The 15,617-nt window shown below is 48.8% G+C and overlaps 2 protein-coding genes across 12 annotated transcripts in view; one reads left to right on the top strand and one right to left on the bottom strand.

Moving 5' to 3' along the window:
* ZFYVE1 (zinc finger FYVE-type containing 1) overlaps positions 1-1,625 on the top strand; it is a 54,030-nt gene extending 52,405 nt beyond the window's left edge. For 5 of the 6 annotated variants that reach the window (XM_047864665.1, XM_047864666.1, XM_047864667.1 and 2 more), the window contains one exon: positions 54-1,625. In XM_047864665.1, coding sequence (XP_047720621.1) covers positions 54-286 — 233 coding nt within the window. In that variant the 3' untranslated portion in view covers positions 287-1,625. The remainder of the gene's footprint in view (positions 1-53) is intronic. The other variant, XR_007153426.1, reaches the window with a different exon arrangement.
* Positions 1,626-7,121: 5,496 nt separating this feature from the next.
* The window catches only part of DCAF4 (DDB1 and CUL4 associated factor 4), a 31,779-nt gene continuing 23,283 nt past the window's right edge, over positions 7,122-15,617 (bottom strand). For 4 of the 6 annotated variants that reach the window (XM_047862546.1, XM_047862549.1, XM_047862547.1 and 1 more), the window contains 6 exons: positions 13,092-13,171; positions 11,722-11,817; positions 11,514-11,611; positions 10,350-10,523; positions 9,930-10,044; positions 7,122-8,187 (listed from right to left, as the gene is read on the bottom strand). In XM_047862546.1, the coding sequence (XP_047718502.1) occupies positions 7,994-8,187; positions 9,930-10,044; positions 10,350-10,523; positions 11,514-11,611; positions 11,722-11,817; positions 13,092-13,171 (757 nt within the window). In that variant the 3' untranslated portion in view covers positions 7,122-7,993. The remainder of the gene's footprint in view (positions 8,188-9,929; positions 10,045-10,349; positions 10,524-11,513; positions 11,612-11,721; positions 11,818-13,091; positions 13,172-15,617) is intronic. The other 2 variants (XR_007152958.1, XM_047862550.1) reach the window with 2 other exon arrangements.

Genomic DNA, 15,617 nt, shown 5'->3' with positions numbered 1-15,617 from the left:
CTCGGCGTGCTGGGTCCCTGTATCCCGCTCATCGTCGTTTGCTCCTGCCACAGGTCTGGTGAAGGATGCGGCCAGGCCGGCGTACTGGGTGCCTGACCACGAGATCCTGCACTGCCACAGCTGCCGGAAGGAGTTCAGCATCAAGCTTTCCAAGCACCACTGCCGGGCCTGCGGACAGGGCTTCTGTGATGAGTGTTCCCATGACCGCCGGGCTGTCCCCTCTCGAGGCTGGGACCATCCTGTCCGAGTCTGCTTTAACTGCAATAAAAAGCCCGGTGACCTTTAACCCCAGCTCCCTCTCCGAGTCCTTCACAATTCCTTAGGTTCTCAGGGTTAGAAACAGAAGTCTCATTGAGGTAGGCCCTCCCCACCGGGCACCTGTTATGGTGTGTGTCCTCTACTCATCCCGGGGTCACTATCCTGCTGTGGGGGGAGGGAGGAGCCTGGCCAGGGCCAAACGTGTGAACCCCTCAGGGCGGGGGACCGAGCAGCTTAAAGTGGGATGAACCTGAATCCGTTGCATTTATGTCAGTTAAGAAATCTACAGCTGTGTGCGTATATCCATATGAAAGGGATGTGGGGCGTATTCAGGCTGCTGCTGGCTGTGAAGACATAGCACAGTCTGTCCCCAGCACAGGGATAAGGTGGCAGTGGCCCCAGGTCCCCCCCTCCCCCAAAACAGAGCCAGGTTCAGAGCCACTGTGTTACTAGTCACCTTTTGCTTCTTCTCTGTGAGCCTTTGAAGCGTCTCCTTTCCTTGCCTTTTCCCAGGTACCTCTTGCTTGGAATAGCCTGAAAGGAACCCACCTGGGTCCTCTGGAATTGGATCCCCATTCCTGGCCTAGGCCTGTTTCAGTCAGAGACTACCCAACTTAGCGTGCAGGTCACCAGAGTGGGTGGAAGGTGAGGGGTAGGGTCCTCAGCCCTGAGAACGGGGGAGAGCACAGAAGGAAACAGGCCTTCCCCAGCAGTGTTTCCTGCTTATTGATGCTCCTGTGTCCACTTGGCTTTTTCCAGAGGCCGCACCCTGCCCCTGAACAGCACCTGCTTCCTTCCCCTCCACCCTGCAAGCCCACCATCTGCTTCTGAGTGTTGCACTAGGATTTTTATTGCTTATTTTGAAGTGTCTTAATTCTTTGTTCCCTGATACATGACCCCTCTAGCTACTGGAGGGGTGACCTTGAGAAATCTTCCAGGGAAACAGTGCACCGAATGGACTGTTTTAAATATATATAAATATCTCGACGGATAATAAAGAAAAAAATTCTCTTTGGTTCTTGCAAGAGAAGTCAAACTTGTTTCTTATCAAGAGCCGGGACATTCATATCTCTCATGACTGGAAAGAGACTGTTGTGCCGAAATCCTGTCGTCATGGTGGATTTTCTTCAGTGGCCAAAACCGAAGAATTAAATGTGGCGTAATTCTTGACTGAACTGGTGGGTGGGCCGAACTTCAGGGAGGTACGTAGCGGTCATTCCTGGCATGAGTGCAGTGTGACGTGAGCCCTGGAATGTGTTGGTCCTCAGACCTGCTCCCTTCCTGCCTCCTGTGGCCCAGTGACTCAGGGCCTACTCTAGTACTGTGTATTATCAAATTCGCCATTATAAAGGAATCTTCCTGCTGAATATGGACTGTGCTCTTTGCTTTAACTTCATCAGTAAATCTTGCCTCTTTCTAGTCGATAGGAGAGTAGCTGGTGGCTTTCAGAGCAGAAGCCAGTGAGAGGCATGTTTCTAGAGTGGTAGTGTTTGGCCTTTAATACCTCAGCCTGTTACTTTAACAAGAACTTAAAGGCATAGCCAAATACCACGAACCATGATAGGGGTTTTCATGTCATGATGATGGGCTGTTTTTCCCCCAGTTTTTAGACAGATGGCTTCCTCCAGCTGTTTGCTAACTGGGAACTTAGTGGCTATTCCTTTAGAGAGGATAACTGACGCTCCTAGAACTTTCTGGTGGTGAGGGCTCCACACGGGCTCACTGGCCCTGCCATTGCCTTGTACTTGGGCTGTTCGTCAGAGCTTTCCACAGCGGGTGGGGCCAGCTGGCCCCAAGTAGGCAACCCGTGCCAGGCAGTGGCAGCGGCTTAATGACTTGGGTTCTCAGGGTTCACTCGTAGCTGTGGGGCTGCAGTCCCAGGGAGTCCTCTCACAGGAGACTATGTGTTGCTATCAACCTAGGGAAACTCTGGGGAAAAGCTGTCTTCTACCTTTTTATCTGTCACTTCCCTCTTCGTTCCCCTGCCCGGTCTTCTCTGTTCCACTCCCATGTCCATCCTCAACTGTCTTCCTCCTTCTTGTGGGCATGACACTCTGGTCTTACCAGCACTCAGATGAAGAAACAGAACATATCTGCCACCGCGAGAGCCCACTGTCTTGGCATCTGATAGCACAAATTAGTTCCCCTCTTTTAGGAGGTGGCTGCATAAAGACTTTTAATACATTCCTGGTTTGGGGTGCCCGGCTGGCTCAATTGGAATAACATGTGACCCTTGATCTCAAGTTGTGAGTTTGAGCCCCAAGTCAGGCATAGCGGTTACTTAGAAAAAACAAATTTCTGGCTTGAAGGACTTGCTCCGAGGCGGAGGAGATGGCTGGGGAAGCTGTCTCCGAGAGCTGTGATGAAAGGCTTCAGCTGTGGCTGAGAACCAAGCGGTCTCCGAGGCAATGGGACGCGGTGGGACCCTTACGCATTCCTTGGGTTTCTCTCTGCTCCTTTGACTTCCAATATACAGGTGCCAGTTATCTGCCAGGGACTATGCTAGGATCTGTATATGGTTGATATTCTCACAACCATACTGGAAGGCAGGGGGTAGTGCTTGTGTTTTACAGCTGAAGCTACTGGCTCAGAGACGTTCGGAAGCCCAGGGCCGCCTGGCTAAGGAGACTTGAAGCTGGGGTTTGAGCACAGGCGGGCCTCATAACTGCCGTACTGAGTCTGCACCCCATCCTGCTGGCATTGCAATGTAGAGAGAGTGTCTCTTCAGTTTCCTTCCTCCTCCTCGAGCTGCGAATTCTTCTGCATTTCCAGATAAGACAGTGACCTTAAAATAGTAGCACGTACCTTTTTTTTTTTTAATCAGAGCTTAACTTTACATTTAATCATTGCCATGGGCCCTCAGAGATTCTCATGATAAAGGAGAGTAATGCTTCCTTGTCACTAAAAATCAGAGAAACTGGTTTAGAGATTAAGCAAGTTGATCTAGCCTGTACCAATGGAGCCAAGCTTCCCCGTTGTTGAAAAATTAAGTTTTTCTTAATATTTGCATTTTCAATTTCACAACTACCATCAATGGGTGGGGTAGAGAATTGAACCCATGATGGTATTTATCATGGCTTTTATCACCAATGGACTTAGTTTTAGAATTTGAGTTTTACCTTCCGTTAAATTACACCTGGTGCAACTTTTTTTTTTTTTTTTTGTATCTGGGAAAGTTATGAAAACTGATGTGCAGATGGTATGGGGGTATATAGGGTTAGGGAAGGTGTAATTTAGGGAGATGCTCATGACCAGCACCATCTTTGAAACTGCCATTTGTAGACGACAGCATGTCTTTCTGGGTCTGGTGGACTTTGGTGGGCTGTGTCCATCTATAATGTTAATACTGAGTGACTTCACCCCCTGCCATGATTTCAGCTGCCACTTTATCCTGATCATATCAAATCCTTAACTCTAGCCTGAATCGCCCTCCAGGTTCTGGCTCCATCCCTAGACCACTCCCTTCCATTTCCCAGACACCATGTCACCTCAGTTCTGGCTGCCCTGGGCTATTGGCAGCATTTGTATCTGGGTGCCTTTGCTCTGATTTGGGCTTCTGTAGAGCAAGTCCTTTTTGCTCTTGCTGTAGCTGCTTCTATTCAAATGAAGCCAAGAGTGCAAGCAGGTGGGTGGGAGGAATAAGCCAGGAGAGGCGAGCAAAGGCAGGCCAACCAGTCCGGAGGTCACTTGTAGGGGACAGACGGCTGGTCTTGAGGAAAGTGGACAGAAGGGAAAATTAGGTCAGTCGCCTGGGTGGCTCATTTGGTTAAGCATCTGACTCTTGGTTTTGGCTCAGGTCATAGTCTCATGGTTTGTGGGATCAAGCCCTGTGTTGGGCTCCACGCTGCGTGAGATTCTCTCTCAAATTAAGTAAATATTAGGGGTGCCTGGGTGGCTCAGTCGGTTAAGCATCCGACTTCAGCTCAGGTCATGATCTCGTGGGTTGTGAGTTCGAGCCCCACAACGGGCTCTGTGCTGACAGCTCAAAACCTGGAGCCTCCTTTGGATTCTGTCTTCTCCTCTCTCTGCCCCTCCCAGGCTTATGCTCTGTCTCTCAATAATAAATAAATGCTAAAAGTTAAAAAAAAAAATGAGTAAGTATTAAAAGGGAAATCAGGTCAAACTGGACCCAAGACCTTAAATTTCCAGGGGAAAAGTAAAAATCCCATTCCTTTAAGCACAAGGGGCCTAGTAGATTCTCAGACTTGAGCCAAGACCCTGCTGGCTCTGTCATTTATTAGAAGACTTGGAACAAGTCACTTCTATTTTTCTTCAGTATATTGGAGTGACCATCACCTACTTCACAGGGTTATAAGAATTAAAAGGCAGTGATGTTGGCAAAAACTACTTATTCCGTATAATGAGCGCCTGGTTGTGGCAAGTGCTGGGAAATCTAAGCTTTCTGGAGGTTTCTGAGACTTAACTGGGACTTTTACAGATGGAAAGGGGCAGTACGGCTAGCTTGGAGGCCCAGGGGAAGGTGGATCTTGAAACAGTTGTGTCCTGAGGCCAGGCGGGAGGCAGAGATGGGCCAAAGGGGTAAGGCACACATGATTTAGTCTCCAGGGGCCATTTTATTGTGGGGCACAAGAAGCCTCTGAATGCAGGGACCTAGGAAGGTCACTCCCGCAGCAGGGGCCATGCGGTGGGCAGCCTGGAGAGGCAGACATGGCACCATACACCAAAGGAGGGGGAGGCGAAATTCAGCCTGCCATTTTCTTCAGAGATGGCTTATTGTGGAAGATTCAGACCAGGACAGATCAAGGGCTGACCACTAAATGTGGCTAACTTGGTCTCAAAGACCACTTCTGGGGACCCTCCTAGGGGGACACCAAGCAGGCTGTCTGTGCTCTCCAGAACACGTTGGGCCAGCTGAATTCAAAGGTGGCTGCACAGCAAGATGGGCTGTGAAACAGGTATTTACCTCATGGCATTAAAAAATATATCTGTATTAGAGAGAGAGAGCAGCTTAAGCAGGCTCTGCAGTGCACAGAGTCCGGCCTGGGGCTGTCCTACCACCCTGGGATCATGACCTGAGCCAAAATCAAGAGGACACTCAACCAACTGAGCCACCCAGGTACCCCTCGTGGTCACTGTTCGCTCATCTCTGTTTGCTAGGCTATAAGCAAGCAAATGCCAGGCCACGTAGGTAGGAGTTCGTCATAGCTCAGTGCTGCCGCCCCCACCACCTGTTCATTCTCTACTTTTGGTTGTCACCTGGGAACAGGGCAAAATGCCCCAAGACACCTGCAAGTGAAAAATGCTTCACTGAGACTATGTAATGTACTCCTCTCTGGGATACTATGTCACAAGCAAAGAGACCAAAATACTTCTCAGCTAAGTCTGACCTCTTTTCATATAACCTAGACCAAATATATTAGCAGTGACTGCTAACCAGAGATTAAGAACCAGTTTGCTGAGTTGAAATCAGAGGTTTTAAAGAACCACCCCCTTCCTTTTAAAAAGCTTAAGGGAAATCTAAAATGATTGACCAACAAGAAACTTTGGCTATGAAACAGGTGTTAAATAGTTTAGAAGGGATGGGGCCATACGTGTCAGAACTCACCTGGTATTCTCCTGAGGGGTCCTATTGTCTCCACTGGGGAGAGATCAGAGTTGGGTTGAAGAGCCACCCATGGGCTCTCAGCTCCACAGAAACAATGTAGAACTGTGAGGAAAACTGCATTAGATGAGCAGGACCAGGGATTTTAAACTGCAGATCCTGCAATGAACGAACCGGTTTAACTTTGAACTTGAGGGGACAAAAGTATGAGTGCATGTTAGGTTCATGGCTCAGCATTTATGCTTAGTTGTGCTCTTGGGCAGGGGCACACCACCAAAGTTACTCCAAGAGACCCCACAGTGATGGTGGCCACCTGAACTCTTCAACTGTGTATGTAATTTCCTGGGACCTAAGTGCAGGTCAATATGCCAGGGTTGAAGAGATACAGGGACAAAGTCTAAATAACTGAACGCTTCAGAATGCTGGTAATTAGTAAGCTCATCATTGGTGAGCGCCAGAAAAATTTACCGGGTGATCAAATGTGAATGATTAGCACTGCACACCCCCATGTGCGCCACGCCACTTCCTGATTTCTCGGCAGCACTAGCCGTGATACGCAAGTACTGTCGGGGACTACAGGTGCGTGGGCAGCACCGAACACGGTCTCTAGTCTTCTAGTTCCAAGTTCCAGTTCCCGCTGAACACGTCTGTGTGCGCAGCCCTCTTCACCTGTAAAATGATGCTAATGATTTTTATTACTACTGCTGTAACTCCTTTGTGTGTTGTTGTTAAGGATCAAGTAAGATGGGGGAAATCTTTATAAAATATGAGGCACTAAAAAATTTTTTTTAAATATAGCATGTAAATAGCTCAATCTGTCAGATGACCAACCTGATATGCTCATCTTTTTTGGGGGGCAGATTTGGTTTTCTGTACATTAAATTGTACTGGCAGGAAAACAAGATGTAACTAACACTCAAGGGAGTAACTGAAGAGTTTAATTGAAGTTCCTGGGCTAGCAACAGTGAGGTGCAGTTAGTAGATCTGAAGAGACAAGTAGAAGCTGCTGGAACGTGCAGAACTATGTTCTAACAGGGGCTGCGGCCTGGGGTGGAGGGACACAGCCAAGCCCCCCACAGCCTAGCAGGAGGGGAGCTGGGGAGCCTGTTGTAGCCCATAGGGGCCGGCTTCTTGAGGCATGCACCTCAAGCAGGCACAAAAAATGAAAGCTCTCTTGCAAAGCCATCGAAACTGGTCTCCGCTCCTCATCTAAGATCCGAGTAGCCATTACTGCGCTGGCTCGTTGCCGTAGCGGCCAAGCGTCATGATCTTCTAAACGTTGACAGAGCAACACACGACGCATCGTTCTTTCTGGTTTATTGTTCGGTAGAAAGACAGGCTCTTGAAAACTTTGTATAAACAGCTCACAAACTGCCTCTCCTAGATTACAAAAAATGAAAACCAATTTTCTTTGAGATGAGGCCCATGAAGCTGCCATTCAAATCACCATAATGGGAATAGGAACTGTTGTGCCTAACATGCTGGGAGGTGCCTCAACAAAGGCATGCTAGGGCCTGTTTAAAACCTCGAGCATCTAGAAAGGCCCATTTTTCCTCCCAATGCCTACGAATGGTAATAAAAGGGGGATCCAAGATCTGCCACTGATGTTGAATGAGTCTGAGAAGGCTTTTTAATGACCACCCCCCACAATCCAGCCTTCAGTCTTTCTCGAGAGACTCAGAGAAAGGACTCCCCGTTTCCCCTTCTCCCCAGCTTTCTCCAGCCCAGGCGCACACCTTTCTGGGACCCAGGCACTGACTACACTAACAGTCTCACCCAATCTCATTACCCTTCTTGAAAGGGCTTTTGGTGAAAGAAAACTTCAGTTACTGCCAATCTTCAGCCCTTAGCAGAGTTTTTGTTTGAAAAGGGCCGGGGAGGAGGAGAGGGGAGTGGGGCACAGGCTATTCTAAGGAATTCAACAGGAAACAAGTACCTTTTATGAAAAGGACTTCTGAGCTCTCTGAGCTCACAACTTAACTGGAATAACTTTACTGAAGTGTCTCCACTTAAAACATAGCACCTCTTCCCAGCAGCCGGATGGATGGGATCTGTGTACACAGAGCACCCATTTAAAATGCCCTCACTGGAAACAGGAATTGTGGCAGAGGCATGGCTGCTCCTCACTCCCGTAAGTCAAGTCCACATCCCTCTGGGTTGCACCCCGTGGAATTAGCTGTAGGAGAAACAGTAAAGGTCCTGCTGGACGGCCATGAGCAACCCTGGGGCTCCCCGGAAGCCCCCGAGCCGAGACGAGAAGGCCACACTGGGGATGTCAGACTTGGAGGTGGGGTGTGGGGAAGGTATGGTTCTCAGCAGGCAGGCATCATGGAAGCTCCAGATTCTCGTGTAGCAGTCCTGGCCCACTAAGAAAGAGGGAAGATACACAGCAGGTTAGTGACAGGATGCACAGGAGAACGTGTATACATGTGGACATGGCTTCTTGCAATTCCTAAGGCTAAAAAGGACTCCACGGGAGCCAAAGCACAAATGCAAATGGAAACTATTTCTGCCGATAACATGCACTTCTCGAAAATCAAAGTTCCAGGTCTTCCTGTGCTCTAGAAGCACCACCAGTTGCAGGTATTCCAAGCGACCAGATGCGTTGGCTGGCGACGCCTTGGATGGTGCCCCAGGCATGTCGGCTAACAGGTGGGCGCTCTGCTTCTCTTGTCAAGGGCTGTTCAAGAGGGTGACTGCAACGGATTTCCTGTTTGTGAAATAGTGACCAGGAAGACCTCTTCACTTTAATGCATCCCGGGGACAAATCAGGTGATGACGCTCCCCAGAGCTTTTTCTAGTTTAAAGAAATTTTTTTAAACATTCAAAAAAAAAAAAAAAAAAATCTTTTTTTAAAGTTTATTTTGAGAGGGCGTGAGTAGGGGAGGGGTGGAGAGAGAGGGGCAGAGAATCCCAAGCGGGCTCCTTGCCGGCAGCGTGGATGTGGGGCTCAAGCTCTTAAAACTGTGAGCTCGTGACCTGCCAAAACCGAGAGTCGGAGGCTCGACTGAGCCACCCAGGTGCCCTGTGCTGTTTCTGGTTCGATGGCTCAGTGTGTCAGACCACGTAAGTCTTTAGGGCCCAGAGCTGTGAGGGATGTGGCACCTAACAACCACTGGCTGTGGCAAGGCCAGACGCGGTCTACACTACTGGAGAGCTTCTGAGGAAAGGAGGGCAGACCTTAGGGTTTCCCGGATTTCACATCTGTGCCTGTGGTCAGCCGAGACCGTGCACTCCCTCGGCTGTGGATGGATTCAGGCCGCGCAGTTCACCGATTACTGCAGCTAGCCCACATACCCAGGTCTGCCTCTCAACGGGGCTTCTCTCTTTTATATTATCCAGAACACAGAAGTTCTTCTTAGATGAAAACTTATGGAAACTAGGCCTAAGCAGGAAGCTAACTGCTGCTGGCGGTGAGAGTAGTAAATCAGCCTGAGAAAGTCCTAACCAAGTGACGCTTCTTGGGCGTGGGGAACAAGCACATTCTGTAGGCATATTTGCAAATGTGAGGACTTGTCAAGACCAAGAACGTATTCCTTCTGTCAAGGACCTACTATTTAATTTGTCAAACCACTGAGCTTTCATGCTATCAGAACATTTTGTAGCCCAGAAACTCAAAACCTGTGATCAACCTGTAGCTCCTTTCAAAGCAGCGGCTAGACATTTCAGCTCCTGTTCTGCAGATCATGGATCCCCATGGACTGTGTTAAGGGGACCAGGAACCAGTGCTGTTACAATGACCTGAATTTCTTTTCTCAGCATCCTCTGCTAGAAAGTGAGCTCAAAGAACAGGGAGCCCAAGCTTTTCAACAGGATGGGCTAAGGGTCCCACTGAATGCTGACCAGGTGGACACCCAGGTCTCCCAAGCTGCTATATTTTATTGCACCTAACCTGCCTGTTACTGAGGTGATGTTGTCCCACTAACATGGGGACAAAGGGCTGTCCAACTGGTGGATGTTTAACTGCTGCTTACTCATGTCCTACTCTACGTCCCATCTGGTCCCCCTGACCTCAGGAGTCCACAGTCCCAAGTATTCAGTTCAGATCTGGAGTAATTTCCCCCTCTGCCGTTTTGACAGGACAGAATATCTCCCCCTCCCTAGGTACCTGCTACCACGATGCCTTCTTCCTCATGCACGTGCAGGGGCAGGTAGGCGTACTCGTTCACATGACCTTCGTATTGCCTTATACACTTAGTGGTTCTCAGGTCCCACAGCTTGATCTGTGGAAAGCACAAGGGGCCATCAGAAAGAGTCTGGCAGGCACACTAGTGAACGTAGGCGCGGAAGCCAGGGAGGACAAGGTGGTGTCCAAACACCTCTCCAGGTTAGGAAAATCTTAAGTTTCAAAAGCATCAAAACCAGTTTTGTGTCTGTCTAGATCGGGCTGGGGTCCCACCTCTGCACAGCCCACAACTGCCTTTCTCTTGCTACTGTCTTGCATGAGGGTCTCTTCTGAAGAGCCCTTCATCTGGCAGAACTCTGGGCCAGTGGCTGCAGTGGCCCGAAAGAGTCAGTGCTACCCTACCGTTCCCGCCATGTCAGATGCCATCAGGTTTTGCTCTTCTTGGAGGATCTGCACAGAGGTCACTGCTGAGTCGTGGAACAGGCGGGTGGCCTTCCAGCCCTTGCCCTGATTTCGACAACGCAGATCAATGGCAAAGATCTCCCCAGAACGACAGCCATTAAACAGCAAAGGAGCCTATGGAAAAAGGCACTGGTTGGTACCTCCTCCTCTAAGGCTGGGAGGGGTGTGCCTTCCAGAACAGAAGGCCTGTCTCGCACCCCTCTCCCAGCCCCTGGATCAGAGGTGTGGGTTGATGGCTTGGTGGGGATTTGAGCCTCAGTGTAGCCGGAAGAGTTCCTTAGGAAAGGGTAAGAGAACTGGACCCCATGTGTCTTCCAGTGTCCTCCCCACTGGCTGCACTGGACCCTTAGGCCTCATTCTGTGAAGCCCACGTGATGGCGCCTTATCTCCACCAAGGCAGGTCCTTTGTGAGAAGCGAGGGTGGGAGTATGGAGTAGGAGAGAGGAGACATCCAGGGAAGCCATGGAGTCCCAAACAGAGGGCAGAAGGCTGCAGAAACATGAAACATGCAGAAACACTTCTGTGCTTCCAGAAGACGGCAGGTTGGCAGTCTGCACACTCCTCCAGGCTTTTAAACAAAGATGGCATTTTTTAATGGGGGAAGTCTCTGAAAAGTAGGAATGACTAGAATTTTGTTAAAATTTAAAATATGTAAATTGAAAGCTAGGTATGAGGCTATTTAGTGTTATGAATTGAGAATTTATTTATATGTCAAAAAAATTACTTGTCCTGATGGCTACTCCCAGTACTTAAGAAGTACTAACAATTCATTTAAATAGGAAGTTGTTTAAAGCCAGTTTAGGCAGCTTCCTGCCGTTGGCCCTGTCCCTGTGCTTTAATAAAATCACCTTTTTGCACTTAAAAAAAAAAACCCAAAACCCAAACAACACCAAAACCAAAAGCCAGTTTAGCCAGGCCTTTCTGAGTCAGCCAACTTTCCTCCAGTGCACATACAATCACCAAGTAAACCATTAATCCTCTCTGATGTCCTTTTTTCCCCTGAAAGAGAGGGACAACCAGATACCACACAGGAATCCATTTTCAGTCCAGCAAAATTTCCAATCTTGGGAAACTTTATACTGCCCCCTTCCCAATCCAACCAACCATGAGAGCAAACTGCTGGGCCAAGACATCGCTGCTGGTCCCAAATGACTGCCGGTGTCCTGTCACCACGTTGGTCACTAGGACTCGCCGAGACAAGCCTGACAAATAGGGATGGGACAGAGAGACAAGGATCACTCACAGCCTGGACAGGGAGTTTGAAGTCTGAAATTCTTTACGCTGGGAACCTGCGGAGTCAGTCATGGCTCACCTGTACTGAAGCAGTTATTTGCCTGGATGTTCAGGGACCATGCACAGGACCAGGCCCCAGGGATCCGGAAACTGCAGAGCATGCCGGGCCGTTCTCCTGTTGATGGGAACAGTGACTATAAAGGGTCGCTGCCCTGGAGGGACGAGGATCTCCTCTCTATGCTGCCAGGCCAGTGACCACTAGTTCTGGGAAACCTCCAGGAATGACTGGTCAGAAGGATCTATATCTTGGCCCCATTCTGGGTTTTGTGGTAGCAAAAAAGAGACACTCCACTGGGGTACCTGGCTCAAAAGTGGTCATTCTGATAATGAGCACATCTTTCCCGACTTCCCAGTAGTAGCATTAGAACTACTAACTGCCGTCAGAGAAGCAGTGTGGTGTTTTTACAAGAGGGTTTCAATCCCACATCACACTATTAGATGTGTGATCTCAAGGAAAACATTTTTAAAATAAGCTTTTAAAGTGATAACAAAATTGATAACAAATTCCAAGTATATAGTTTAATGAGTTAGCACAAGGTAAGTATAGCTATACCATCATCTAGGTTAAAAAGCAAAATATTCCAGTACCTTGATAACCCTCCCAATTACCATCTCCCTACCCTTCCTTAAAGAGAATCACTCTCCTGACTTATGACACCATAGATTAGTTTTGTAAGGCAAATTCTGAACCTCTCTTCGCCTCACTTTCCTCATCTATAAAACGGGATGACACATGCTCCTGCCACGTAAGCTTGCTGTACGATGAAACGGCAGGCAGCGGGCTAAGTGTGCCTCATACCCTCCACGTAACCTGCTGCGGTAGGTGTTCTCTTCACGGAGTTAAGCCATCTGTTCAAGTTGGTAAGGGGCAGAGCCGGGACCCACGCCAGGTCTACCCGAAGCCCTGCACTCTTAGAGGTCTGACCCTCGTCTAACTGATCCTAATTCTCTGAAAGACTGAAAACTTAATATCCAGAATGCTGCCAGGAAGGAGAAGTCCAGCTGCCTTCAGGCACACAGAATGCAAACATCCCCAGCAGCACCTGCCATGCTTTTCTGCATGGTCTGTGCAGGAAGTCCAAATAAATACTCTGATCTCTTGCACTCATTACATACTCTTCCTAACTGTTCTGGCTGAGGTGACCCCAACGAAGGGGTCAATGGAGGGGTGTGTAAAGATGCACCTGCTTCTAGTACCAATCCTGGGTCCAGTTTACAGAATCCTACTGTGCTTCTGTAGGCTGTCCCCACCCACTCTGCGGTCCCCACACCTCCTGCCCCAACCTTCACCACGGAGTCTACACCGTTCTTGTGACTGCAGCTCCTAGGAGGCAGGGACCAAGACCTCCTTCAGAGCACCTCCTTATCCAAAGGAAAAGGCCCCGGTACCTGGGTGACTACTGACAAACAGCGATGCTGGGAGCAGGGTGGCACAGCCTGGAGTCTCTGCGATTCCCATGAGGCACAGCCTAGAAAGCTGTTAAGGGCAGTCAAGTACAAGGCTCTCCTCTGGGAAGAGAATGGGCATTAGTACCCTTCAAGAAACTGTAACGCCGTGAGCCAGATTTAACATGCTTACGTTTTCTAGATTTAGTTTCAGATTTTTTTTTCTTTAAACTTTTTTTTAAAGTTTGTTTACTTGAGAGAGAGAGAGAGAGAGAGAGAGAGAGAGAGAGAGACACACACAAAGAGCAGGAAGAGAGAGGGAGACACAGAATCCGAAGCAGGTTCTAGGCCTGAGCTGTCAGCAGAGCCTGACACAGGGCTTGAACTCATAAACTGTGAGATTGTGACCTGAGCCGAAGTGGGACACCTAACCAACTGAGCCACCCAGGCACCCCAGTTTCCGATGTTTTAAAAGGAAAAATATGTCACAGTTAAAAGACTCTCTGACCCCTCCCCAGTCCAATGCTTCCCCTACCCAGAATCACATTCTAAAATTGGTCTGAGGTCTGGGCCACGCTCTATTTCCTTAGAGTATCTTCTACAACTTTTCCATCTTGCTGTCTTCTAGATTCATCTGTATTAAAGCTTGTAGCTCCTGTTCCTTCACTTTCACTGTGGATGAATATACAATTCATCTGCTGATAGGTACTTAACTTGTTCTGTGTTTTTTTTTTTTTTTCTCTGCTGCTGGAATGAGCATCCCCTCCAGTGTCCCTGTGTCCTGCTCCATATGTGGGAGGCTGCTTTAAAGCAGTGTTTTCTTGAACCCACTCTAGGAGTTTGATTTTACGCTACCACGCACTGCATTCACGCAAATAACTGAAACAGAAGTTTTAGAAAATATTTACTCTTACTAAATATGGAACCGATTATTTTCTAGTCTGTTTCATTAAAAAAAAAAAAAAAAAAAGTGCTGCTCACGAACGGCAGAGGTCATGACTTGCAGTTTGCAAACAGGCTCTAGTGTCTAAACCCAGTGTGGAACTGTGGGGTCACAAGGGGTTGCAACTTAAAGGGTCCTATCAATTTACTTACACCAGCAGTTTCCCCCATCTGCCGAACCGGGCACTATCAGACTTTTAAAACTTTTGCTCATCTGAACGGGTATAAAGTGACATCTCATTTTAACTGGAGTTTCCTGGGCTACAACTGGATGTGCTGATCCATCAGATCACAGCCATTTGGGTTTCCTTTCCTTTGAACTGCCTCCGCATGTCTACCGGGCCATCTGTCTTCCGACTGCTCTGGCTCCTCTCCCTTCACAGGCAGAATTCTCTCAACAGGAGTCTGTGTTTCTCTACCTCCTTGCCCTCCTGTCACTCTTCACTCACTGAAACCCAGGTCTGACACTCCTCTTCCAATCAGGTGTTCTCCCCAAGGTCTCCAGCGAACTGTTTCTCACTCCCATCAACACTTTCCAGTCTTGCCTGTGGCCACACGACACTTTCCAACCACACGCTCCTTCGTGGCCTCCACAACCGCCCTCTAGGAGTTCCCTCCTCAGACCTTCTCTTCCACCTCCATTCCCTGGCCTAGATCCTAAGCCTCTTGGACACATGCCTCTCCTCCACTCCTGCTCATCCATCCCACCCTCTCCCCTGCCCTCGGTCTTGCAGCAGCTCTCTGCCTGAGGTCTCACCATTGCCAGTCTCTTGCCCACACTACTTTGTAAGAAATACCTCCATGGCCACAATCTTCTAGAACATTCCAGCAGCCAGGGCCCCACCTTGCCAGAGACTTCAGACATCAGACCACTTACTGCTGTGCAATGTGCAAGCTCCCTTCTGCTTCTTCCTTCTGCTGTGAGCTCTGTCCCCTCCTTTCTGTATGGGATCACCTCCAGGAAGGCTACCCTAACCCCTTTCTCCCGCTTGCATCCAATTGCCCCACGGACTCACTATACAGACTGAGCACCTGCTGCGCTGCCATTTCTAGCACCTTGCACAGGGATTGCATATAAACTCAACAGATTTTGGAGGAATGAACACATACCTCAGTGAAAAATGTAAATACCTGCAAAGCAATCAAGCAACATTACTGATCGTCTGAATGTGTGATGTGTACACATCACACTGCCTTGGGTGGTAAGCCTCATGTTAAATACAGCAGTATGGAGAGTGCTGAAGCCATAAATAATAACACTGGAGCTGGGCAGCCCAGGGTTCTTTAGCCCTTCCTAAAGAAACCTCTTTTCCTTCTGGGTTTGGAGGGTGAGGATGCGGGGAGGGAGTCCCTACCCAGATGCACTTTCAGTTACTAGGTAGGACTAAGACCCAGGTTACCCTTAAACCCTATAGGATACTAACGGGGGTCAGTATTAGATTTAACCCTTTAATAGGCCACAGGTTATTGAAAAGCCCAGTTAAGTACAACTTCAATCAAACCTCCCACCGTTCTTTGGGGGGAAAATGCAGAGGACAGGTCTAAATGAGTTCCAGGACCCTCAGCAGAAGCAGCGGGTGCACAGAA

Source organism: Prionailurus viverrinus, chromosome B3 (assembly GCF_022837055.1).
Source record: "Prionailurus viverrinus isolate Anna chromosome B3, UM_Priviv_1.0, whole genome shotgun sequence".
NCBI lineage: Eukaryota > Metazoa > Chordata > Mammalia > Carnivora > Felidae > Prionailurus > Prionailurus viverrinus.
The sequence above is the reverse complement of the archived record's forward strand: the minus strand, read 5'-3'. Positions and strand labels throughout refer to the sequence as shown.